The sequence below is a fragment of the Ostrea edulis genome, chromosome 2 (assembly GCF_947568905.1).
Source record: "Ostrea edulis chromosome 2, xbOstEdul1.1, whole genome shotgun sequence".
NCBI classification, from domain to species: domain Eukaryota; kingdom Metazoa; phylum Mollusca; class Bivalvia; order Ostreida; family Ostreidae; genus Ostrea; species Ostrea edulis.
Window position 1 is genome coordinate 19343536 of NC_079165.1, and position 27997 is coordinate 19371532.

At 37.0% G+C, this 27997-nt stretch overlaps 2 protein-coding genes across 2 annotated transcripts; both read left to right on the plus strand.

Annotated features, from left to right (window-relative positions):
* The first annotated feature begins 1291 nt into the window (after positions 1-1291).
* Positions 1292-7107, plus strand: LOC125682359 (toll-like receptor 4). Its single transcript, XM_056156306.1, has one exon. It carries the CDS (start codon positions 2856-2858, stop codon positions 5388-5390), a length of 2535 nt encoding a protein of 844 aa, XP_056012281.1. The 5' UTR covers positions 1292-2855; the 3' UTR covers positions 5391-7107.
* Positions 7108-15626: 8519 nt separating this feature from the next.
* On the plus strand, positions 15627-26824 carry LOC125682194 (toll-like receptor 4). Its single transcript, XM_048922632.2, has 2 exons — positions 15627-15924; positions 24139-26824. Exon 2 carries the CDS (start codon positions 24154-24156, stop codon positions 26689-26691), a length of 2538 nt encoding a protein of 845 aa, XP_048778589.2. The 5' UTR covers positions 15627-15924; positions 24139-24153; the 3' UTR covers positions 26692-26824.
* The last annotated feature ends 1173 nt before the right edge of the window (positions 26825-27997 follow it).

Sequence of the window (27997 nt, forward strand, 5' to 3'; positions counted from 1 at the left end):
AACGTATAAATCCAAAGGATGTACATGTAGGAGTTATAACAGGGGTTACAGGCCTCCCACTCTACACCCCTCAGCCTTCACTTGATTGATCAGAATTGGTATCTTTGCAATATTAACATTTAATCGTGTTGGAAAAATAATATTGCCCACTAAAAGAGTAATAGAAGTCTATGTATATTTAAATTATGCAAAGTTATTGATAACATTACTAAGATAGGTCAGTGGATCTATATGACAGAATATGTTTAAACGTCAATCTAATCCAGGGTCCTGATCAGATGGGGGCATGTTAGAAACTCGTTATATGGTACGTGTATTGTAGCTTATAAAGTGAAAAAAGTTAATAAACGTCACAGACTACAATAAAAATTATCAACTTTCTTACCGATGGAATCTTCATAATAAAGTTACACACGATCTACCCTACTTTTTCTCCAGCTTGACAGCAGCCTGGCGCTTGGGTTTAGACTCGGGCGAAGAGAGGAGGGCAAGGTTGAGGTCGTCCACTTTCCTCTTAGGATAAAGCGATAGAATCGCACCAGGGCAGAGGCGTTTTTTCGCAGGAATTACAAATTCTCTCATCAGTGAAAACTGAGCCTGGAAACATCCGTCCGTGAAATGCGCACTACAAACAACACTATACTGGGACGATCCTGTCCAGTCTGCACGGGTCAGTCTCACAAATCGAGTCTATGCTGCTCTCTGTCGCTCGTCCTTCGGGAAAACATGGGTGGAAACGGTGTCCGAGGGCCTGTTGTTGCTTCCTACAACTACACACATGCGTCCCTTACTCTTACTTGCCATTTCTCTTCGAATATTTTCTTCTTTTATACTCTCGTCTTGTTGTGAAGAAACCGCCAATGATGAGTTGTGACGTCAGATCCGGTATTACATATTCAGTCTCGATTTCGGTATCGTAAAGGTGTGAATTTACGAAGAAGGTTGTTTTTGCCCATCATATCGTTTATTGATTAAAAAATAACTGAAATAATTTTACTATCGGTATTTATTTTTAAAAATACATAAGATAAACCAAAATGTATATTTGACTTCCGGGACACTTTAAATATTTTATTGAAAGTAGATATTAACGGTCAACTAACAACTCAACTTTATGACAAACGGGATTATTTCAGCTCCATCGTCAACTTCCCATATTTATGTAACAATATTACATTATCACATGCATATGGTGTTCATATCTCTCAACTGATTCGATACGCAGGAGCTTGTTCAGCATATGGTCAGTTTTTAAATCAAGGCAAGCTACTGGCATACAAATTGATGGTACAGGGGTTTCAACATTCTCGTTTAAAGTCAGCATTTCGCAAATTCTATGTTCATTATAACAATCTAGTTTACCAATACAACATATCATTAAGACAAATGCTCTGACGTAGTTTATACCGATTGTTAGGTCGTTCTTGATACACTGATTTTGACTACAGATAACTCCGTTTACCTGATCAGGATATCGGGCTCACGGCAGGTGTGACCGGTCGACAGGGGATGCTTACTTCTCCTAGGCACCTGATCCCACATCTGGTGTGTCCAATGGTCCATGTTTGCCCAACTATCTATTTTGTATTGCTTATAGGAGTTATGAGATTGATCATTGTTCGTTATCTTCACCTTTCATTTGTTGCAAGAAGTTGTGAATAATTCTACATTTTATGTGGAATATGACTTTTTCCGTTGATTAGTGCATCGTATCACTTCGCTTGACCAAGTAGGCTACTAACAAAAAGTGTCAATCTCATAACTCCTACATGCAAGGTGAAGATAACGAACAGTGTCAATCTCAACTCCTATATGTATAAGGAATACAAAATCAAGAGTTGGGCAAACACGGACCCCTGGATATACCAGAGGCGGGATCAATATTATATTATTCATCGATTGGCTGTTTAGATTCAATAGAAATAGATACCACAATGCTACGGCAACACGTGATCAGTCATATTATCTGATACACTGTATGGAAATAAGATAGAACCTTTATTTAGCTTATGAATACTTTTAAAAAGTGTCTGTTCGCGTAAAGAACCGTGTGCAATTAACAAGTTCGGTCGTATGGTTTATAAGTTTGGATTACCACGTTGTCATTCTTCTAAGGTGGTCACCGAGAACAAAAAGTAGGTGGGTTTTTTGGGGGTTTTTTCGGGGTTTTTTTTTCTTTTTTTTTTTTAGACTTTGGTGGTTTTTTCTTTCTTTTGTTTTTCTTTTTACGTAAGTTCACAGAAAAATTCACTTTAAATGATTATATCAAGTGACGCCTTCGGCGCTGCATTAACTAAAGTTATTTCGACGGCATTTTGCCAGCTTTCACTAAATGACTGTTATTTCTGAGTTAGAATATGTCATTATTATGGGCTGGCCCATTATATGAAATAAGATTTGAGAAGTCAACGTACGTTTCTACGGGGCAGATGTCTGTTACCGCGGATGTGTTGATGTTTTATAATTTTATTTTTCCCCATTATTGTTTAGATTATTTTTATGGTCATGGGAAAAATAATTCATGGTACATGTATATGTAAAACAATTTTCCAGTAAATGTGACCCACATACTATCGCAAGATTCACCAAGTACGATTTTTATATATAAACGTGGGCCAATGCATTTCACGACTGTAAATTTAGCAAAGTGTAGAAAAGACAATGATAATAATCCTATTAACATGATATTGATAGCACTAATTCGACGATTTTATATCAGTCAGCAACATGTACTATATCAGCATTTGTCAAAACCACCAGAATACAGTATAATGTACAATGTATTGCATTTTTAATACTGATTTTTTCAATGTCTTTTTAACAGTTTTTATTTCTTGTAGTGGAATACCAATATTATGGTGGGCGTTGCAAATTTCAGAGTATGGTTACTGCTAGCGCTGTCAATCCCATTCGCTCAGACGAAAGACGAATGCACACCCAATACCACCATTTGCCTGTGGAAGGAGTCTACATTGCAAGTGGATTGTTCTTTTCGAAATCTACAAGTTCCTCCTTGTTTCCTTAAAAAATCAAACATAACTCACTTAAACCTAGCACATAATAGGTTTGATCACGTCCCAGATAATTTACCACAGAATTTGACATGGCTAGATTTGTCATTCAACAAATTACATCAATTGATAAATCTACATAAATATAGACAACTGAATCATCTAAATTTAGACAACAATCAAATAAATATCTTTTTCCTGCCTAATATGAGAGGCATGCCAAATGTAAGATATTTGTCTCTGAAAGGTAATACTGACTGTACAGGGAAACACTATCCTCGTGGTATTTTAGACGGCTTCAAGTCATTATTCCATCTACGAATAGATGGTTGTGAAAACGGAAATTTCGGAGACATGTTTTCATATCAGAAAGTCGAAACATTAAAAATCTTGGATGTATCTGGATCAGATGGTGTGTGTCGTGTCAAATCCTTAACATCGCACGTGTTTGATAAATTTAACCTAACTCATTTGGATTTATCCTTGTGTGATATTACAAATATCGAAATCGGGTCACTGGCATCTCAGACACACTTGCAGTATTTGGACATGTCGTACAATAGTCGACTCGGCTTCAGGGGGTTTGGAAATATTTCGTACGACCTCCAGAATAGTACCATTAAAGTTGTAAGACTTGTGAAAATACATTGTACATTTGGATTAGGAACGATCCTATTACGCAATCATACGAAATATCTTAACAAGACATCGCTGGAAGAACTATACCTAGACAGTAACAGGCTGGAGATGATCGAAACAGGATTGATTACCTACAATCTACCAAAGTCTCTTAAACATTTGTCTGTAGGCGACAATAAGATGGATAATGGAATGTACGTATTAGAAACGGGTTCTTTGCACAACCTACAGACTCTTAACGTTAGTTTCCAAATACATTCTCATAATGATTACTTCGATGGTTGCAGCGACTATACTGAATCGTGTCACAACCGTCCAGAGGTTACAGCTTCAACCCAAAATATTGCTAAAGAAATGGAAACTTATGGAGTGTCAGAACTTCGAGAGCCACCAATATTCACGTTTTACCTGCCCAAAAATATTCACACACTCTATGCCAACGACATGAAATTAACGTACCCTGTTTATGAACTACACTTTGGACATTGTAATCTGAAGCATATTCACTTTCAGAACAATTTTATTTTTAAGTTCAATGGTCCGGTTTTTGGATTCCATAACATTACATATATTGATGCCTCAAACAACTTTTGCGCTGATATTTCAACTCAAGCGTTTAATGTCCTTCCAAGATTAGAAGTATTAAACTTTTCTCAAAATCTTTTAGGTCATAGTTTCGGAAGAGATATTAATGGGGAAATCCTATGGCAAAACGGAAATCTAACTGTCTTAAATTTACATGATAATAAAATCACTTTCTTGCCTCGAAGAGTTTTCAGAAACAACCTCAGAGTAAAACTTCTGAATATTTCGTACAATAGAATGGAGAAATGGACAGTTGATATCAGCCATATGTATCTGCTGGAACATCTTGATATGTCTTACAATCTTTTAACAGGACTCGATGAACAGGCCATTAATTTATTACCGCTGCATGAAACGTTCACAATTAACTTTCTAGGAAATCCGTTATCGTGTTCTTGTGAGAACACATTCTTTTTTGAATGGATGAGCCGATACCATCACTCAAGGTTTACGCATTTGGAAAACATAACATGTGCATACAAGAATGGATCCCTTTTATCGCTTCAAGGCTTGCCAAGTATTGTGCAAATTTTGCAGAAGGATTGCTCCACATACAGTTTACTGATAATCGTGACGTCTTCCTTTATATGCCTTATTTTCAGCTTGATAGTTTATCGAATCATCTATCGTTACCGATGGAAAATCCTCTATATTTACTATCTCACTAAACGTGTTCTGTTTCCAGAATTAGAGAAAACTAAGAAAAGGGTTAACTATGAATATGACGCGTTTATTTCATACGCGGAGGAGGACAGAAGCTTTGTGTTAAATGAGATTCAGAGAAGGATGGAGAGCTATGAACTAAAACTCTGCATTCATGACAGGAATTTCCTTCCAGGAATAGATATTGCTGAAAATATAACAAACGCTATACATAACAGCAGACGAATTGTTTTTGTAATGACGTCACACTTTTTGAGGTCACATTGGTGTATGTTTGAATTCAATATGGCGCGAATGGAAAGTATTTACTCCCGTGGGGGAGAAAACATCCTTTTGTTAATTCTTCTGGAGAAAAATATTGTCCGAGAAATGCCGATGACTCTTCTGCACGTTGTTGAAAACGAGTCGTACCTAGAGTTCCCGGATGAGAGGATTTCCCAGTGTATGGAAATATTTCGGAAAAATCTAAAAGACGCTATTAAAAACAACTAGTGAGAACAATATTCTATCAATTATAGATATGTAAGAGAGAGAGAGAGAGAGAGAGAGAGAGAGAGCCTGTGTGTGTCATTGTTTTGAATTTGTTATTGATGTACCTTTTATAAAGTCATTGATTTTAACCCTTTGCCAAAGAAGGGTTTGGTTTTTATTACGAAAATTCACCAGCTGTACTCTCCCTATAAAAGACAGTTTTCAATTTAAAATTTATTCCTTTTAAAGTATGTATCGATATGCAAACTCTTGATATTTTATTCACAATCTGCACTTTTATGCAAAGTTTCTAAATAAAATTTCCAGAGTTTTCACATCGATAAATTCTTCAAAAAGAATGTTGAATCCTTATAATTCCATTTTCCTCTTGACTCTTATAAAGGACTCTTATTTTTAAATTTCAAACGCGTAGGGATTTAGCCGTACGATTTGAATAATACATAATTGATAACCAAAACACGTTGGATGTGTTTTTTTCTTGTTTTTTTTTAAAATACTAAACAGTAAACACGTGGTACAATGATGACCTTCACATATGATGATCTAGTTATAGTGAAAGTAACGAGCCCCGAATCCCGTCAAGTTGCTATACCCACGTGCAAGGTGAAGATAACGAACAGTGAGCAATCTCATAACTTCTATAAGCAATACAAAATAGATAGTTGGGCAAACACGGACCCCTGGACACACCAGAGGTGGGATCAGGTGCCTAGGAGGAGTAAGCATCCCCTATTGACCGGTCACACCCGCCGTGAGCCCTATATCCTGGTCAGGTAAACGGAGTTATTTGCAGTCAAAATCAGTGTGCCAAGAACGGCTTAACAATCGGTATGAAACACGTCAGACAGCATTTGACCCAATGCGAGGTTGTACTGACGAAGTAGATCGTTATAACGACCATAGAATTTTCGAAATGCTGACTTCAATTGAGACTGTTGAAATCCCTGTACCATCAACTTGTTTGTCAGTAGCTTACCTCGATTTAAAAACTGACTATACGCAGAACAAGCACTTGCATATCGAATCAGTTGAGATATATAAACACCATATGCAGGTGATAATGGAATATTGCTACATAAATATGGTAAGTTGAGGGTGGAGAAGCTGAAATCATCCCGTTTGTCATACAGTTGAGTTGTCAGTTTGCCGTTAATTTCTACTTTCAATAAAATATCTAATGTGTGAAGAATAAGGTTGCTAATTGACTGCATATTGGATGCAGTGTATTTGTTATTGTTGGATGTTGAGACGGCGAGGTCGTAGTGGTAGATCCCATCAGAACTAGAGCCAAGGTAGACAAAGTTCATCGAAGTGTATACTCTTGAGCAGCTAGCTTATTGACCAATCTTGATTATTTGACAATTGATTATTGAATATGTGTATTAGATAAGAATTATAATATGCTGAAGAAAATTTGGAACAATATCAAGAACGAAACTGAGTTAAAAATTATTTATGCAATTTATCTTACAACATATCAAGCCTACCCAATGAGAGAGGATCTGTAGTAATGTTTCATTGAAAAAATCTTAAATTACAGAATTTTGGTTATTGTGTTATGGATTTGCTTATTGAATAAAATTGTGCTTTGACTTCGCCCCCATGTTTACTTTATGTATATGTATTACGATAGTTTTGGCAACTTTCGTTTGTTATCTTTCTTTTTTGATAAATTGTCATGATGTACTTATATACTAATCAATTAAATCGATGTTGTAACATTGTTAATTGACCCTGTATTCCTTTGTTGTTATTTGTCAGCCGCAACATCCTGCTGTTATCAGAAAGTTTTGCTGTGGAATGTTTTTCATAGTTTGTAGAACTTTTCATATTATCATTATGTTCCCTTCAAAGAAAAGGGGCATATTGGTTTGCAGCTGTCGGTCGGTAGACCACATGTTGTCCGCCCAATATCTTGAGAGCCATCAACTTGATGATATTTCATGTGTGGGTTGGTTATGAGTAGAAGAGGATCTCTATAGTTTTCAGGTCAAAAAGTCAAGGGTCAATCTCCTCTGGACATAGAAATATACTGTCCGCTCAATATATTGAGAACACTTGGCTTGACAGACATCAAACTTGGTACACTGGTACATCTTTGAATTTGTTAATGGGAGCAAACCCTGTGCCCGGTATTAGTTACATGTACCAATATCACAATTTTGTCGCACACCTTTTGACTTCTATTTCACAGGTAGCCTCTCATGGAACAACAATGGCATTTAGAATTATTAGATTATTAGAAATGTATTATAAAAGATATTTGTGTATTGAATTAATGTAAAAACACATCTTTTTAGACTTGCATATTATTAGTATTATAGGTGGTTAAATCTCTATGGTTTCTTTACCATCATTTTAACATGACTTTTGCAAGTGTATAATTGTATATTTATTTCAACTATTGTATTTTATAGCATGTGATTGTACGGCGTGGAACTTTTTTCATGCATATCATGTTTTAGATTTTAGTAATTTTACTTCACTTTATTGATGTTTTTCTAGCATTGTTTTGATATTATCTGTCTTAATGCTATTATAATGTCCTTTTACTACGTTTATAACATGCTGTATAATTGTTATTGTGTGCAGCGCTTTAGAGTGGTTATTTATATTCATATAGGGCGCTGTATAAATAAATATTATTATTAAAGAATTGATGAATAACACCAAAAATTACCCATGTTTGCGTTTTTTAAAGTTTTTCAGTATAACACAATCTAGCAAATATCTGTAGTACAGGGCTGACCCAGGAACATAACTAAGTAGAGTATCTAAGCTAATATGAATATATTATTCTGCAGTACAAGAGTGTCAGGTCTAATAGGTGCACCAGGAACATTATTCGCTGCATAAACATCGACAAATCTCAAAACAAATAAGTGCACAAAGAACGTCATTCCATTTCCAACACACTTTACATCGAACTACAAACTTCTAGCGTCAAATCTGACGACTAGAACTGGTGACGAAAACTAGTCTGAACCGAATATGGTATTCTCTTTATTCCCCTGTACAAAGATGTCTGAAATGTCATTGAACTCCATAATATCTGCCAGATATGAACGGCAAAATAACAACTCCAGTTTATGGTAAACGGGATGATTTCATATTCTCCATCATTGTCGACTTCCCATAAGACGGGGGTACATTAATTAAGTGGTAAGAAATGAAATATATAGCATTCAGTCAAAACACTTGACGTCACAGTCCGATGGGCAGATTCTAACTCAGCACGGATTGAAAAGATCTAAGCACGGATGGGAATTTTTTCAGCGCAGACTCCCTTGAACTCATTGCATTGAAATTCTTATTTTCATTTTCAATCCACTTAGTTTCCTCTAATTGTATTAATGAATTATAAAGTTAAACAATTGGAAAACGTATGCAAAACGAAAGAATGAGGTCTATAATGGATTAAAACCAAGGGGAACATAATTATTAGTTCAATTTTTATATTCCATTTACCTGATCATAAAACAATTAGTGGGTAATAGGCCCACAAAAACTGCAGTTCCTGATTTTAATCAACTTTTCGCTTCCATTTCAGGCGAAAAATATATATGCAGATCAACTTTTTAAAAATTCAATTCAACCGCGCATGTGACCCGTATATCATGTTTGTACTGTTAACCTTTCAAAAACACAGTGTATTTGTATGAATTGACCGTTTATTTTCAGTTTTGTTGTAATTATTATGCATGTTCAATTTTGTTATAATGCTATAAGATTTATGTCTTTCGCAATAAATAATTATTTAGTATAAGTAACTCCATTTACGAAGAAGGCTGTTCTCATTGCTTGTGCTTATTTACGCATACTTTATTGCTATCGCAAAAAAGTTAATTACTAACAGCGCTTTCATAGTTATAAACAAGACTGCGTTAAAATCTTTGTGAATAATAGTATTGTATATGCAATGTATGTAATAAGCTTATATATCAAATTAAACGAAGAAACTACAAAATTAATTTTAAAGGCAAACGCTTTTATTTAAAAATCCCCAGGCCTAACATTTTGAAAACAATTTTAAAAGGAAACGCCTGAGGTTTGAAAACAATTTTAAAATGAGGAGTTTAAATGAAAACGCCTGCGTTAAACTTTTATCTATGTTTTAAAAAAAAAATCTGTTGATATTTTTACCAGACACAGATTATCCCTAACAGTCCAAACATCTGACATCACAATGCATAACTCGGCGCGGATTGAAAAATATAATGCCGCTCGGGCTGGAACATTTTTCAACGCGGACTCCCTTGAAAATATAGGATTGCAAGTCCAATTTCTAAGCTGATTTCCAATCCACAAAATTTTACACATATCAATTATAACTTTAAATAATTCTACAAACAAGTTAGTATCCTCACAATCTAATAAAAATATGAGACGGTCTATGCTCGGGAGAAATGAATCTCTATCTGATTACTTTAGATTATTAATTATAACTGGGCTTAAAAGAAATTGGTGCAAACACTAATACGGGTTCAGTTCCAAGAGGAGGATTAGCGAACATAGCAAATAATTTGTACAATCATTCATCCACGGTAAAGCGTGTGTGGGAGAAATTCTGCAAAGACGGAAGTGTGGCTCCAGGAAGTCGTAGCGGAAGAAAATCACGGAAGCTTTCCGAGGACGATGTGTCTTTTATTGAAACATTGTTAAGAGAAAAGCCAACCACAACATACCAAGACATCGTGGAGAAACTTAAGGAGTTTAGTCCCACTGTAAATGTAACAAAGAGAGGAACTTAAGGAGTTTAGTCCCACTGTAAATGTAACAAAGAGAGAAACTTAAGGAGTTTAGTCCCACTGTAAATGTAACAAAGAGAGAAACTTAAGGAGTTTAGTCCCACTGTAAATGTAACAAAGAGAGAAACTTAAGGAGTTTAGTCCCACTGTAAATGTAACAAAGAGAGAAACTTAAGGAGTTTAGTCCCACTGTAAATGTAACAAAGAGAGAAACTTAAGGAGTTTAGTCCCACTGTAAATGTAACAAAGAGAGAAACTTAAGGAGTTTAGTCCCACTGTAAATGTAACAAAGAGAGAAACTTTAGGAGTTTAGTCCCACTGTAAATGTAACAAAGAGAGAAACTTAAGGAGGTTAGTCCCACTGTAAATGTAACAAAGAGAGAAACTTAAGGAGTTTAGTCCCACTGTAAATGTAACAAAGAGAGAAATGTATTTATGTGGAAGAAATTAGAGGTTCACTTAATAAAAGAATATTGGGGCACAGATTTCAAATAAATAACGGTGGTAACCAACTTCTTTACAAGCATTGTTTTGTTTTGGGAAATTGTTAGCTCACTGACTCTAAGCAATGCAAAGAATGCCAAATGAAAGGCCGAAGTAAATAATGTGGCCTCATAATAATTTTTGCAAACTGAAGGGAGTGCCAATGTAATGCGATTTAAGAGGGGGAGAGAAATAGGAGCCTGTATGTCCTTTGAAGGATTTAAACGATGCATGCCTTCTAGCATTTTCTTAACTATGAATACTTTAGTTGTGTCTTATTTTCCTTGGATTTGAAGCCGATAAATGAGACCACTAATGTAACATTTTGCTGATGAATGTGATATGTTATTTGCAGATAAATAAGCTAAATAATAAACAATTTGTTCAACGGAAGATGGCCATAGTGCAGGAAGCAGTGTAGTGCTCTGCGATAAGTTGCTGTTGTGTATTTGGCAACTGCTGCTGCAAGTAGTGACCTACACGACCTTCAAGATTTCCCACAATGCCGGGGGTAACTGGGTAGGATACATGTCCGCCTGAGGGGCCCGTGATTTGAAACGATCCCACTGAAAGCGAGAAATAGCATCCGCAATTGAATTCCTACATCCGGGAATATGGCCTTCTTTTATTTGTATATTGTGTCTTAAGCAAACGAGAACTAAAGGTCGGACTAGCTGCATGACCCTATCTGATTTGCTAGTCTGGGAATTTAAGATATGCACTAACGCAAGATTGTCAGTATTGAGTAACAGTTTCTTAGCAGTAAAACAATCTGACCATACCCATATTGCACACAAAATTGGTATAAATTCTAAGAAGGTAATGCCCCTGAGTATCTGCGAGTTCCATGTAATGGGCCACGTAATAACCAGACATCTGTTATTAAAAAAGGCCCCACCTCCCCAAGAAGCACAACTATCTGTAAATAGATTTAAGGAGGTATTGGATGACCAAGTTAATGCCGGAAATGGCGTTTGGCCATTGAAGTTCTCAAGGAAGTCCAACCAAACCTGAGCATCCAGTTTCATACCCTGGGTAACTCGCACACGAAAGTAAGATTTGTGTATATCTATGGTAGAGTTATAAAATCTACGAGTAAATGCTCTAATACCTGGGATTGCCTTCGAGAAAAAATTTAAGAGCCTCACAATGACTGCATTTCTTGTTTCACGCACCCAAAAATAACAGCATTTTGCTTAAGCTCGATAGACTTTTCTGAAATAACAATTGTTTGACTAATTGTGTCGATGCCCAAACCTAAAAATGTTAGTTTAGTGGTTGGACCCTTGGATTTTTTGTCATTTATGGGAACACCGATTGCTTTGCATGTTTGTCTAAAGACTTGAGCGAGGGTATAGCAATCTCGAGACCTTAGCTTACCAGCAAACAAAAAGTCGTCAAGTAATGGATGATATGGTTATTGTTTGCCTCTTTTGCTACTATCCAATGAAGTAAAGAAGAAAACTTCTCAAATGTCGAACAAACGATGGAACATCCAAATGGTCATCGTCGCAAACCACGGATTATTGTTTCATTCTGTTTGTGAAATAGAATGGAACAATAACCCGTGGTTTGCGACGATGCCAAATGGCATGCATTTGTCAATGTAGAATTGGTCATCTATACACATGCCTAATAAGGAAAAATCTGTAGGATGTACAGGTAACAATCTAAAAGCGCTTGATAAATCCATCTTGCACAGTAAAGTCCCCTTCCCTAAAGTTTGGATCACTTGAATAGCCTGGTCAAATGAGGCATATAAAACAGAACACAATTGTGTGTCGATAAACTGGTTTACATTATTTCCTGATGGGGCGGACAGGTTTGTTATTAACCTCCAGCCACCATCTTTTTAGGTAATACTCCAACTGGGTTACACCTTAAATTTGACAAGGGGCGATGTAGGAACGGACCTGCCATGCGGCCTAATTGAATTTCTTTATGAATAATTTGAAGCAATTCAGTTTGATGTTGAGAAGCAGATTTCATATTTTTTTGGTGAAATTGGGAGCCTTAAACCAGTGTAATTCAATTTAAAACCATGAGTGAAACCAGAAATGACATACTGCACTAAATGGGTATCTGGGTATTTCACAAGATATTGTCGCAAAATTAATGGGTTAATGGGTGTTGAACCGAGGGCCCATGTTTCTTGGGCGTTGATAGGATTTGGGTTGTGCTCGGGGGTTGAAGGGACGAAAATTGGGCTGACTTAATGGTTGACGAGGTTGAGTGTTTGAGTGAGTGTTTTGATTCGAGGCTTGCGGAGATGAATTACTAGAGTTGGCCCAACAATGAATTCTTGGGTAGGTTTATTACAGTATATACACGAGTGGTGGTAGTTGCAAGTCTGTCTAGAACATGAGCCCTTGAAATTAAAGTCATAGCATTTGAGGGTGGAGTGGGCTGGGAGTGGCTGGCTTTGGGTTAGAAATAAACAGTAACCACAGCTCAGCATCCACTGAACCCCAAGAAATATTCGGATTTTTTGACATTCGTAACCTAAATTGCCTATCGTACTCCACCCACCCACTGATTGATCTGTTTGTTGCCAGTCTAACCGTGCGAATGTACTTAAGGATGTCCTGGAGATCAACAGGGTGCCTTGTTAAGTAGATGCTGGCAAAAATCAAAAAGGCATCAGTCCAGACATGAAATAGATGTAATTTTTTAAAGTGGGTTTTGGCCACCCACGATCGATACCTTTTGTTCATTTGTATGTTCGAAGTCAGACTGGAGCAATTTTGATAAGTCTATATATTCTTTGGCCCAGATTTTTTCTTTTGTTGATTGATCAACATGTATTGCCAGCTCATCTTCCACACTAACTAAAGGTGATATGGTGGGTTGTCTAATATCGATAACCGGTGTGAATGAGAATTGAAATGGTCTGTGGATAATGTGAAGGTGGCCCTGCGCCTACTGGCAGCTCCCCGTGTCCCCGTTGCTGCCCCGATGTAGGGGGTTTTCCTACTCCTCTTCGATGCCCTGAGCATGATGTATCTTGCCGTTGTCTACTGATGACTAGGAAGAGAGAACCTAGATACAATGTACCTGGGAAGAGACCACCGACCTTCCGAAAGTAAACTGGAAAACTTTCTCACTTACTGGTGCGAGCGGGATTCGAACCCGCGTCGACAGAGGTGGGAGGGAATAATAGTAAAAGTCACCCAACTAATAGTAAAAGACACCCAACACCACCACCACCAAATTTATATAAGAAAATGTAGATTGGGTAAAAAAAAATATGATGCACTCATAGTAGAGGACTCTAACCACCCCTTCCCAACCTCCAGCGATTGAAGATAATGAAGTGTGGGGGAAATTGTTATTGAGGCAGCAAAAGGCTCCCCCCAATCCAATCTACCATTTTGTTTTTTCCGTTCTCGATCGTTCCGCACAGTTTCCGCACCATGGAAACCATAGTTTTCATGCAGTCCATGCCATAATGATTACTTTTAGGCTTGCGTGTAATTCATATATATAAATATTTTCATTTCGTAGATCTGGTTCAATGGATATATACTGAAAATTCAAATGTATTCGATAAGATGTTAGTAATCATAAAATTCGTTTTGAGGCTTCATTTGGTATGATACAATGTCAAAATACTACATGTATAATGCATAAATGGGATTTGCAAAAGGCAAGGGTATAAACATTTTCTTTTTTATTACTATAAATTAGTTGTACCAATATCTATATGGTCACGGAAACACATAATTTATATCCGGATTCATTTACTGATTTAGATATCAATAAAAACAAAGCTGCATATATAATTCTGGGTTGTTGTTTTTTTGTTTTTTTTTTATTATTATTATTCTAAAGAGTGCAAGGTGAAGATAACGAACAGTGATCAATCTCATAACTCCTACAAGCAATACAAAATAGATAGTTGGGCAAGCACGGACCCCTGGACGCACCAGAGGTGGGATCAGGTGCCTAGGAGGAGTAAGCATCCCCTGTTGACCGGTCACACCCGCCGTGAGCCCTATAGTCTAATAAAATTAAAAGAAACCCACGTTTGCATTCAATCTAGATGTAATTCAGAATGAATTCATTTCTGCTCTGACCGAAAGCATGTTCCGAATTTTTCGGAGACGAATCTTGCAGACAAAATAATTAATATGGAATACATGAATAAAATGTATACACGCACTTTCCGTTCCACATTGAACTTGTGCACATCAGGCACGTATACAGGGGGTATGGATGGGCAGGGGGCCTGCTCCGCCCACCTTTGACAATTTACTTTTTCCGTTATTCTAACATACAAAGTCAGTAATTTTTTACATGCAAAGTTCTAACTAATATTTGTTTCCTTTTGATGAATTCAATTATAAGCACCGATGCAACTCCAATAAGTTCCCAATATATTGTCAAGCACAAATTTTAAAATAGCTGGCAATTTTAAATGCTTGTAAGCTTACACGTATATCAGTGATCAATTAAATTTCTTTCCTTCTGTGAAATGATAGTGTACATCGATGTAGGGCATTTTCTCTCTCCCTCTCTCACCTGTTCAATAAATGAATATTAGTATGTACATGCAAAGTGACCGTAAATAATTATGTGGTTCCCAAAGAGACAACGAATCTTGAAAGTTGTACTATATTTTCGTTTATATATTTCCTTTTATATGTGTACTTGTGTAATCAACTGTTTATTTTGGATTGTGAATGTAATACCCGTATTTTCCCGATCATCATTCCCTCATTTATATACATATGTTATCATTAATAAATTTCGAATTGTGCATTATACATGTATATATGTCAAAAAATGAATGAAGAAATCTACATAGTTGTTAGATGATTTAAAGGAATAAAATCCAAAATGATCACATAATAATCGAAGATCATTTCCTGCTAGTACTAAAACTGCCTGAAGAGCCGAGCCGTAAGGCGAAAGTGCCAGCAGGAAATGATCGTTAATTATTATGCGATCATTAATATTTTGGATAATTTTCCCAGAGCATTCTAAAGTTGTTATGTTTTTGCATAGTTAATGTATAAACTTTGCGAAAATAACATATTTCTAAAGTAGAAAATTCTCCTATAAACCCCCTGTAAAAAAAAATACACCGAGACTCCTCCTTTCGGTCTGCAGACACATGCGCACAGTACATAGTGCAGCATGTCGTCCAGTGAGAAAGCGTATAGCGGATAGACCCAGAATTTTGACACGATATGAGAGAAGGGGGTTAAAATAGAACGAGATACAACTCATACGGATAAGGATAAAATTGACGTGGGAATCAGTAACCAAGAGCTAGCAGACACACACGAAGGGCTTGAGAAGTAAGTGATATTTTTATTAGAACACGTCACGTGTTAGTTTAAAAACATTTACATTGTTTGGTCAATAGGGACTTGCATGACAAGATTTCCGTTAGAATAATGATTTATAATTAATTAATCGCAGATACACCAACTACTTACACTATTACTTTGCAATGGAGCTTATTAAAATAATTACTTTAGTGGCGAGTGTTTGTCACAATCTATCTTTACATATATATATAAAAAAAACCGGTAGAACCAGGGAAAACGTTACCTGACTACCGGGATGACCTCCCTTAGGACCTGGCGTGATAACGTCCCCGCAGGTAACTGTGGTGGAAAAGCACCTCTTGGTGACCCCGACAAGAATGAGTGCCAAGCAAAAAGAGGAATTCAAGTTCTGACTCGGGCCACAGGGGCAAAGCCCGTTTGGGCCCGAACTCTGTGATACCATAAATATACATGTAGAAAGGGGTCTAACTCTGATCCAGATACAAAAAAGAATACCCACTCGCTTCAAATGCCTAAAAAATCAGAAACTACATGTAGGTGCGGTATGCGTAATGTGCTAGTCTCCTTGCATATATTAATGTTTTAATTACTTGCATGCCAAATTTTAAGCCGCGGGTTCTAAAAATAACAGATATACGTCATCGTTATCTCGATTTCAACTGTTTATTTTTACTAGAACATTTACCTGTCCACGTCACCGGGTGGTTTGCAGCGAAATCCAGACTAATGTGGAAGATTTTGGACCTATCAATTAAAATTTCATATCAAATATCTGATAATTACTTCCTCATACTTTAATAAAGTTCGCCGTATCTGGGTCACCTATTTTACAAAACATCAACTCCTGACCCTAACTGCCATTTTGAGAAACGCAAACGCGCTAAAGACCCCCCCTAAATTTGAAGCCCTTCACCGCTCGTGATGACATCTCGTTATGAGTGAAAAATTCTCGAGAGAGACGTTAAACAAGATACAATCAATCAATCAATCACTAAAGACCCGAAATACCTAAAACTTTAAAGAAGGGGGAAATGGGTAAAAATAATTAAAATGAAATAAAATAAAAACCAAAAAAAAAAATATAAAAGCCAAACAATAATGTTCAATTTCTTTCTCTAGGTGAGATATCACAAGGATAATGTTTAGATCAATTTAAAGGTATTTGAGATTTTAAGTATATCGGGTATTTAGTATTGTCATTAAAATGACAGATCTTGTCAACAGTTGATGTTGCCGAGGAAAAGACGAGTCGTGTAACGTCTACGCAAAGAACATCATTCAAGTTTGAGGAAGTAAGTAGCGTATAATTGATGTGAAATTTTAATTGATAAGGTCGGAAATCTTCCACACTAGTCTATATTTCGCTGCTGTCATAGGCAAGAAACCATCCGGTTACCTGGACCGGGAAATGCCCTGCGTAGTAAAAAATAAACAGGTGAATTAAAGAGAACGGTGACGTACATCTCTGTTATTAAAACCTGTGGCTTGAAATTTGGCACGCAAGTAGTTAAAACATTTGTCTATGCAAAGAGACGAGCAAATTGGTTGTCTTCCGCAGTCGTGCGTTAACAATTGAACATTTTTAACTTCTTGATAACTACCTGTCCAATTATTTTCAAATTTGGTATGAAGAATCTTTGGGACAAAGGGGGCATCAATTGTAAAGTTCAGGATTCCTGCACCCCTGGGGCCTTAGGTGTGGGGCAAAAACTGCCCAAATTAACCAATTTTCAAAAATCTTCTTCTCAAGAACCCCACATGTGTAATAAAAACTAAATACATGGTGATGTAGAAAAGGAAGGCCTGTACCACATTTGTAAATTTCATGATCCCCAGAGTAGGGTTTCTGACCCCAGGGCGGGGCCAAACTTGGTGTATAGTGTTTATGTGTAAAACGCTTTAATAACATCTTCTTTAGTGCTGTTATTACTGTATCGAAACTACAGTGTAAATGAATATTTAGAAAGAGCAGATAGTCCTTTACCAAAATTGTAAATTTCATGATCCTAAGGTTAGGCGTATTGGTATTAGGGTGGGACAAAAATGGTCAGTTATTATACCCCCCGCAACAAGTTGTGGGGGGGGGGGGGGCAAACTGGAATCGAGTTGTCCGTCTGTCTGTCCGTCCGTCTGTAGACGCAATGGTTTCCGGGCTCTAAAGCATTATCCTTTCCACCTACAGTCACCATATCATACATATGGACTACCCATGGGATGAAGATGTTCCCTATCGATTTTGGGGTCAAAAGGTCAAAGGTCATGCGCACTGGACATCAAAGTAGCAATATGGTTTCCGGGCTCTAAAGCGTTATCCTTTCCACCTACAGTCACCATATCATACATATGGACTACCCATGGGATGAAGATGTTCCCTATCGATTTTGGGGTCAAAAGGTCAAAGGTCACGCGCACTGGACATCGAAGTAGCAATATGGTTTCCGGGCTCTAAAGCGTTATCCTTTCCACCTACAGTCACCATATCATACATATGGACTACCCATGGGATTAAGATGTTCCCTATCGATTTTGGGGTCAAAAGGTCAAAGGTCACGCGCACTGGACAGCGAAGTAGCAATATGGTTTCCGGACTCTAAAGCGTTATCCTTTCCACCTACAGTCACCATATCATACATATGGACTACCCATGGGATTAAGATGTTCCCTATCGATTTTAGGGTCAAAAGGTCAAAGGTCACGCGCACTGGACATCGAAGTAGCAATATGGTTTCCGGGCTCTAAAGCGTTATCCTTTCCACCTACAGTTACCATATCATACATATGGACTACCCATGGGATGAAGATGTTCCCTATCGATTTTGGGGTCAAAAGGTCAAAGATCACGTGCACTGGACATCGAAGTAGCAATATGGTTCGGTTTGTCATGCCATTTGATTTTTACACTCAGAAAAGAGGTAGTTTATACCTATTACCAACACCCTTTGGGAGATTGGGGTAAGCGGGGGGTATTCTTAGTGAGCATTGCTCACAGTACCTCTTGTTAAATGTGTGAATAATAAACATTTTTAACTTCTTCCTGATAACTATCATTCCAATTCTTTTCATATTTGGTATGAAGCGTCCTTGGAACAAAAGATACATAAATTGTCATTTTCAGCATTCCTGGGGCCTTGGGGCGGAGCAAAAACTGCCTAAAATTAACCAATTTCCAAAAATCTTCCTACCAAGAACCAAACATGTTTAAAAAAGGCTAAATGCATGGTGATGTAGAGCCGGAAGGCCTCTACCACAATTGTAAATTTCATGATCCCCGCCGTAGGGGTTCAGACCCCAGGGCGGGGCCAAACTTACGATATAGTGTTTATGTGTAAAACACTTAAAGGGACTGATTCAGGATTTTCCCCAAAATTTTGTTTTTCACTTTTAATGATCAAAATCTATTGTCTAATGTGTTTAAAACATTTCAAATAAAAAATAAGGTTATGCATTATCACAGAAGGCCATTTTAGAGAGTTTATTATTCGTTTTGCAAACCAAGATTGTGGTATGTTATTGTTTACGAAATTGTCAAAAGAAATGGATATCATCTAAGTTTATTATATTTTTCACATTTCAAGCATTCTTTGGGTAAAATATATCATCTAAAAGTTAAAATTTGTGAGTATGCAAAATTAAGATGCTTTATATTACAAAATTAACGTTTCACTGGTTTGTTTGTATACATGAAAAGAATCGAGTCTTTGTTTACATAACACAGATTTAAGGCTAAAATATTGCTTTTATTCTTGCGTTCAGAAGTTCAAAATGTTGGCTGTCATTATTAAATCAGTTATATTTTTAATGTTTAACATCAAAATGAATTTTTTTTTCCAAAATCGTGAACCAGTCCCTTTAATTAACATTTCCTTTAGTGCTATTGATACTAAATGGATATTTAAAAAGAGCAGGTAGTCCTTTACCAAAATTGTAGATTTGATGACCCCAGGGGTACGGGTTTTGGTATAATGGTGGGGCCAAAATGGTCAGTTACTAAATGTGTGAACAATAGACATGCATGTATTTAACTTCTGCTATACCAATGAAATATCTTTGGGACAAGGGGGACATAAATTGTAAATTTCAGGATTCCTGGGGCCTATGGGGCGGGGCAAAAACTGCCCAAAATTGACAAATTTTCTAATCTCTTCTTCTCTAGAACCGTACATGTTTAGGAAAAATTAAATGCATTAAGATGTAAAGCAGGAAGGCTTCTACGACAATAGTAAATTTCATGACCCCCAGGGTGGGTCCAAACTTAGTATATAGTGTTTATGTGTAAGTTTGCTGATACTGTATAAGATCTAAATGCATACTAGGAAATAGTGGACAACGATGTACAAAAAATGGTGAATTTCACAACCCCGGGTTTTGAGTCTAGGATGGGGCCTTCTATAGTCCTATCTTTTAATGTTTTTTTTATGTTAATACACCTACTATATTATGCAAAGCCTTTCATCAGTGTAGGTACTTATGAGGGTATTGAAGTTGTAAGAACACATCTTGTTTTATACTTTTGATGAATATTATATATTTATTTAGCTTAGATATTCAGAACAGGAACTTTTTTCTAGATTCTAAAGCCCTTGGGATTAGTGATAAATTTTCACTAGTACTCAGGTGACCGGTAAGGCCTGTTAGTTATTTGAAGCGAGTGGATAGTTGTACATCTGGGTCAGAGTTAGACCCCTTTCTATATTTATGGTATCACAGAACGGGCCCAAACGGGCTTAGCCCCTGTGACTCGAGCCCTAACTGTACACAGTTCCCTAGTAAAAACCAACTACATGGGACTAATACCCCAGGGATAGACCCCAAAGTTTGCCCTTTGTACCGCAGGGATCAAGCTGGCCCCTCATGTACTACTAAAGTAAACCTAAAATCCTCCCCAGTGCTGAGGATCAATAGACCAGAGCTTTGAGCCAGACATAATAGAAATCGGAGCCTCCTTTCTGGTAATCCCCATATTCCGCCAAATTAACTTTTCAATACAAGTTCAAACGCCACCGACGAGTTATGCATATATACTTATATGTACACACATGTTCTGTTATCTTATATAAATATTATTTCACCCATCCAATCTTATGTTAAAAACAAATTAAATAAAAATACATGTACAAGAGCTCTTACTCTAGGTAATCAGGGAATACTCTTAATGTCTGGCTGATTGCATCAAACTGTTTCAAGACCCCCTTGCAAACAATTGAGGAATGCTGAATTGCCTAATTGATATTAATTTATATGAGTGTCATCATACCTAAACAGGTCTTTCTGGGCAAAATTGAGTTGGATCTCTGATGACCAGACCTCATTCCCTTGTCAGAAATTGCTTAACTTTACTATTGACGTCTTTGCGCATGGCGTCAACCTTGACATTGTGCCAATACAAGCGAGGTAACATGTCAGCCCAGACAATAGACATGTTTGGAACCAGTAACTTGCGACGTAAGAATGAGCATTTAATGCTTTGAAACAATTCCCTTCCAGCCAAGATGCCCAACTAGTTAAAACCTAATTGTACCACCAAGTAATATGGTGGAGGATTAGACTTTACTTATTCTCGAAATGGTTTCGAAGTCTTGTCATCTCATTCCCATTATTTAGAACCACAATATGGTAATATTCTTATCTTGGAGAACGAAATTTCTTCCCCTGGGTCGACTGGTGGTACTTCAGGAGCCCAGTATATTATGAATGACTCAATAACCCAGACCCCTGTCCTATGACCCACAAAACTTTAAATTGTTTAATGATTGAAAGTATATGTATACAAAAACTAAAACTTTAGTTGTAAGTATTTCACAAATGACTCTGATTTCCACCTACCCGATGGTTTGATTCCACTGTCGTGGATGCCCTTAATTGCTCCCTCTATCGCCGCCTTTATTCGAGACGAATGGCCCAATTGTCAGCTTTACCTGCCTACGTCCGTCCAGGTTAATGATATAACACAATATAATAAGGATCAATACAACCTATCATTGGGTCAAATGCTGTCTGACGTGTTTCATACCCATTGTTAAGCCGTTCTTGGCACGCTAATTTTGACTGTGGATAACTTCATTTACCTGATAAGGATATATATAGGGCTCACTGCGGGTGTGACCGGTCAACAGAGGATGCTTACTCCTCCTAGGCACCTGATCCCACCTCTGGTGTGTCCAGGGGTCCGTGTTTGCCCAACTATCTACTTTGTATTGCTTATAGGAGTTGTGAGATTGATCACTGTTCGTTATCTTCACCTTGCATTAACGCCCTCTCAATCATCCCGTTTGTCATTAAGTTGAGTTGTTAGTTTGCCGTTAATATCTTCACTGTACTTTCAATAAAATATCTAAGTATGAAGCAGAAGTGGAGGACTCTGTAATGTCTTTTATTTCGACTTCACTGGGATATATATTGAATTGACATATAAATGAAAATTATTATTGTTAATAGATAAAACGTCGTCGATACATCTAAATGTAGAATTAAAGGCCACAGCAAGATATTTTTTCTTCTGATGTAACGGGTTTTGAATAAATTCTGCTTCATAGGAATATTATTTCATATTGAAAAATTGACTTATATAACTGCTATACGTGTACTTCACCAATGAGAGGTGAGCAATCTCATAACTCCTACAAACAATACAAAATAGATAGTTGGGCAAACACGGACCCTGGACACACCAGAGGTGGGATCAGGTGCCTAATTTAAACCGATCTCCATTGTATGATCGTAGAGATTTGTTTGTTCAGTGTACGTTATGTTATAACCACATTATTGAGTATTTGCGTTACATACAGCATTTATTTTTATGAAAGTAGGGGGTGGCGTTACGAAAAATGTAGTGTCTCATGTTCTCAACACGCGTCCTTTGTTGAAGCACATATAGATGACTGGTATGTACCGTAACTCTTAATTTTTCACTTTAAACATGATCCCTAAAATATGTTTTTCAAAACTATGGAAAATGGAAGAGGAGATTTAGTGTGCTAAAACAATTTTTCCTTCTTCTATATTGATCCCACCTCTGGTAAATCCAAGGGTCCGTGTTTGCCCAACTTTCTATTTTGTATTGCTTATAGGAGTTATGAGATTGATCACTCTTCGTTATCTTCGCCTTTCATTGTACACTTCAGTCATTTGTTTTTTGGTATGGATAGAATGGGCAGATGCTTTCTCGGAATACCATTGAGGTTCTTGCAAAGTCTCAGAATCCAGAGAGAGAGCGACACTGGAAACATTTGAATCTGGCATATTTCATGGCTGTTGGTTGTGATGGTTTTATTGTGTTAGAAGTGTCTAGATCTTCTTGATAGTAATAATAGATTTTTCAAAAAAGCACTTTTGAGTTCATTACTTCTGCCATGGATATCATCACCCAGAAATTTCTTCTGAATCTTTCCAATACGAAAGAAACCGCCGCGGTGGCCGAGAGGTTAGAGCGTTCGCCCCGCATGTGGAAGGCCGAGGTTCGAATCCCGGCCGCGACAGACCCAAGTTGTTAAAACGGGTAGTGATAGTTCCATCGCCAAACGCTCGGCATCAGGTGTGAATGTCACGGGTCCTCGGATATGTTCTTATAAACGGATGTCCCGTGTCACAGTAGGTGTGGCACGCTAAAGAACCCCCACTGCTCAATGGCCGTAAGCGCCGAGCATAGGCTTAAATTTGAAGCCCTTCACCGGTCTTCTTGACGTCTTCTTGACGTCTCCATATGAATGAAAAATTCTCGAGCGAGACGTTAAGCAAGATACAATCAATCCAATACGTAAGGCTGTGTGGTAGGTTTTAATAATTCTAGAGGCCATAGAAAATCTGTTGGAGAGAATTCAAATCGCGGAAAAGATACTGGTAAAGTGATGTCACTCTCAGATATGCCAAATAAATCCGGTACTATGGACTCGTCAGATCTTTATCCAACCATTACATCTCATACATGTACAACATCAAACAGATTCCTATGATACCGTATACATGGTAGTTTAGGTGCGTGTAAAATATGATAATTTGTAGAGATAAACGTGTGCCAAAGCCTTTCATGACTGTGAGAAAAGCCAATGATAATTTTATTAACATTATTTTGATGGTTACTAATTTATCGATTTTATATCAGTCAGCAACATGTTCTAAATCAACATTTGTTAAAAATGCCTAGTATACAGTATGCTATACTTGTATTCCATTTCATACTAATTTTGTTTTCTTTTTTAACAAAGACCTTTTTGCTACTTGTAGTTGGATACCAATATTATGGTGGGCGTTGCAAATTTCAAAGTATGTCTACTGCTAGCGCTGTTAATCCCATTCGCTCAGACGAAAGACGAATGCATACCCAATATCAAAATTTGCCTGTGGAAGGAGTCTACATTGCAAGCGGATTGTTCTTTTCGAAATCTACAAGTTCCTCCTTGTTTCCTTGAAAAATCAAACATAACTCACTTAAAGCTAGCACATAATAGGTTTGATCACGTCCCAGATAATTTACCACAGAATTTGACATGGCTAGATTTGTCATTCAACAAATTACATCAGTTGATAAATCTACATAAATATAGACAACTGAATCATCTAAATTTAGACAACAATCAAATAAATGTCTCTTTCCTGCCTAATATGAGAGGCATGCCAAATTTAAGATATTTGTCTCTGAAACATAATATTAATTGTATGCAGAAACTCTATCCTCTTGGTATTTTTGACGGCTTCAAGTCATTATTCCATTTACGAATAGATGGTTGTGAAAACGGAAATTTCGGAGATATGTTTTCAGATCAGAAAATCGAAACATTAAAAATCTTGGAAGCATCCGGATATGATGGTGTATGCCGTATCAAATCCCTATTTTCGCACGTGTTTGATAAATTTAACCTAACTCATTTGGATTTATCCTTGTGTGATATTACAAATATCGAAATTGGGTCACTGGCATCTCAGACACACTTGCAGTATTTGGACATGTCGTACAATAGTCGACTCGGCTTCAGGGGGTTTGGAAATATTTCGTACGATCTCCAGAATAGTACCATAAAAGTTCTAAGACTTGTGAAAATACACTGTACATTTGGATTAGGAACGATCCTATTACGCAATCATACGAAATATCTGAACAAGACATCGCTGGAAGAACTATACCTAGACAGTAACAGGCTGGAGATGATCGAAACAGGATTGATTACCTACAATCTACCAAAGTCTCTTAAATATTTGTCTGTAGGCGACAATAAGATTGATAATGGAATGTACGTATTAGAAACGGGTTCTTTGCACAACCTGCAGACTCTTAACGTTAGTTTTCAAATACATTCTCATACTGATTTCTTCGATGGTTGCAGCGACTATACTGAATCGTGTCACAATCGTCCAGAGGTTAGATTTTCAACCCAAAGTATTCCTAAAGAAATGAAAACTTATGGAGTGTCAGAACTTCGAAAGCCACCAATATTCATGTTTTACCTGCCAAAAAATGTTCAAACAATCTATGCCAACGACATGAAGTTAACGTACCCTGTTTATGCAGTACATTTTGGACCTTGTAATCTGAAGCATCTGCACTTTCAGAACAATTTTATTTTCAAGTTAATTGGCCCGCTCTTTGGAATCCATAACGTTACATATATTGATGCCTCAAACAACTTTTGTGCTGATATTTCAACTCAAGCATTGAATGGCCTTCCAAGATTAGAAGTATTAAACTGTTCCCAAAATCTTTTAGGTCATAGTTTCGAACGAGATAGTGCTGGGGAAATCCTGGGGGGAAACGGAAATCTAACTGTCTTAAATTTACATGATAATAAAATCACTTTTTTGCCTCGTAGAGTTTTCAGAAACAACTTCAGAATAAAACTCCTGAATATTTCGTACAATAGAATGGAGAAATGGACAGTTGATATCAGCCATATGTATCTGCTTGAACATATTGACATGTCTTACAATCTTTTAACAGGACTCGATGAACAGGCCATTAATTTATTACCACTACATGAAACGTTCACAATTAACTTTCTAGGAAATCCGTTATCGTGTTCTTGTGAGAACACGTTCTTTTTTCAATGGATGAACCAGTACCATCACTCAAGGTTTACGCATTTACACAACATAACATGTGCATACAAGAATGGATCCCTTCTATCGCTTCAAAACTTGCCAAATATTGTACAGATTTTGCAGAAGGGTTGCTCCACATACAGTTTACTGATCATCGTGACGTCTTCCTTTATATGCCTTATTTTCAGCTTGATAGTTTATCGAATCATCTATCGTTACCGATGGAAAATCCTCTATATTTACTATCTCACTAAACGTGTTCTGTTTCCAGAATTAGAGAAAACTAAGAAAAGGGTGAACTATGAATATGATGCGTTTATTTCATACGCGGAGGAGGACAGAAGTTTTGTGTTGAATGAAATTCAGAGAAGGGTGGAAAGCTATGAACTAAAACTCTGCATTCATGACAGAGATTTCCTTCCAGGAATATATATTGCTGAAAATATAACAAACGCCATACATAACAGCAGAAGAATCGTTTTTGTAATGACGTCACATTTTTTGAAGTCACATTGGTGTATGTTCGAATTCAATATGGCGCGAATGGAAAGTATTTACTCCCGTGGGGGAGAAAACATTCTTTTGTTAATTCTGTTGGAAAAAAATGTTGTCCGAGAAATGCCGATGTCTCTTCTGCACGTTGTTGAAAACGAGTCGTACCTAGAGTTACCGGATGAGTGGATTTCCCAGTGTATGGAAGTATTTCGGAAAAATCTAAAAGACGCTCTCAAAAGAAACCAGTGAGAACAATATTCTATCAATATTTATTATAAAAATGTCAGAATGAGAAATAGAGAGAATGTGTGTGTCTTTGTTTGGAATTTGTTATTGATGTACCTTTTATAAAGTCATTGTTTTTAAATCTTTGCGAAAGAAAGTTTCTGCTTTTGTTATGAAAATTAACCAGCTGTTCCCCTATCAAAATATATTTTTCAAGTTTATAATTAATTCCTGTGATAGATTTTATCAATATATAAAATCTCTTGATATTTTACTCAGAAGCTGCACTTTTCTGCAAACTTTGTAAGTAAAATATCAAGACTTTGCACATCCATAAATTCTTCAAAAGCATTTAGCATATTCGAATTCGCTCAAAGTATTTTTTCCTATCGGAAGGTCGTTATTTCTATACTTCAAACGTGTAGGAATGTAAGGTGTAGATAACGAACAATGATCAATCTCATAACTCCTATAAGCAATGCAAAATATATAGTTGGGCAAACACGGATCCCTGGACTCACCAGAGGTGGAATCAGATGCCTAGGAGGAGTAAGCATCCCCTGACGACCGGTCACATCCGCCGTGAGTCCTATATTCTGATCAGGCAAACGGAGTTTTCCGTAAGCAAAATCAGTGTGCCAAGAACGGTTTAACAGTCGGTATGAAACACGTCAGACAGCATTTGACCCAATGTTAAGTTGTATTGGCAAACTAGATCGTTATAATGACCATAGAATTTGCGAAATGTCGACTTTAATCGAGAATTTCGAAACCCCTGTACCATTAACGTGTTTGTCAGAAGCTTGCCTCAATTTAAAAACTGTCCATACACAGAACAAGCTCCTGCGTATCGAGATATAAACACCATATGCAGGTGATAATGGAATATTTCTATATAGACCTTGGAAGTTTAAAATTGAGAAACTGAAATCATCTCGTTTGTCAAACAGTTGCCTTGTCAGTTTGCCGTTAATGTCTACTTTTAATAAAATATCTTAGTATGAAACAGAAGTGGACGACTCTGGTGTCTTTTACTTTGAGGTCACAGGGATATATTGCATCGACATATGAATGAAAGTTATTGTTTATAGAAAAAAATGTTGTCAATATATCTAAATGTCCAATTGAAGATCACAGTAAGATATTTCCTCTTCTCATGTAGAAGTTTTGAATAAATTCTGCTTCATATGAATCTAAAAACAGGTCAGCTAACAATGGAGCACAATTTGTGCCCATGGGAGTTCCAATAGACTGTTGGAAGACCTGATCACCAGACCACGAAGATATTGTTAATGAGGAACTCTAGCATATTTTTTTATTTCAACTTCAG

Bases quoted from the DNA above. Each gene is read 5' to 3' on its own strand.
- LOC125682359 (XM_056156306.1), top strand. From the start codon at position 2,856: ATGGTGGGCGTTGCAAATTTCAGAGTATGGTTACTGCTAGCGCTGTCA.
- LOC125682194 (XM_048922632.2), top strand. From the start codon at position 24,154: ATGGTGGGCGTTGCAAATTTCAAAGTATGTCTACTGCTAGCGCTGTTA.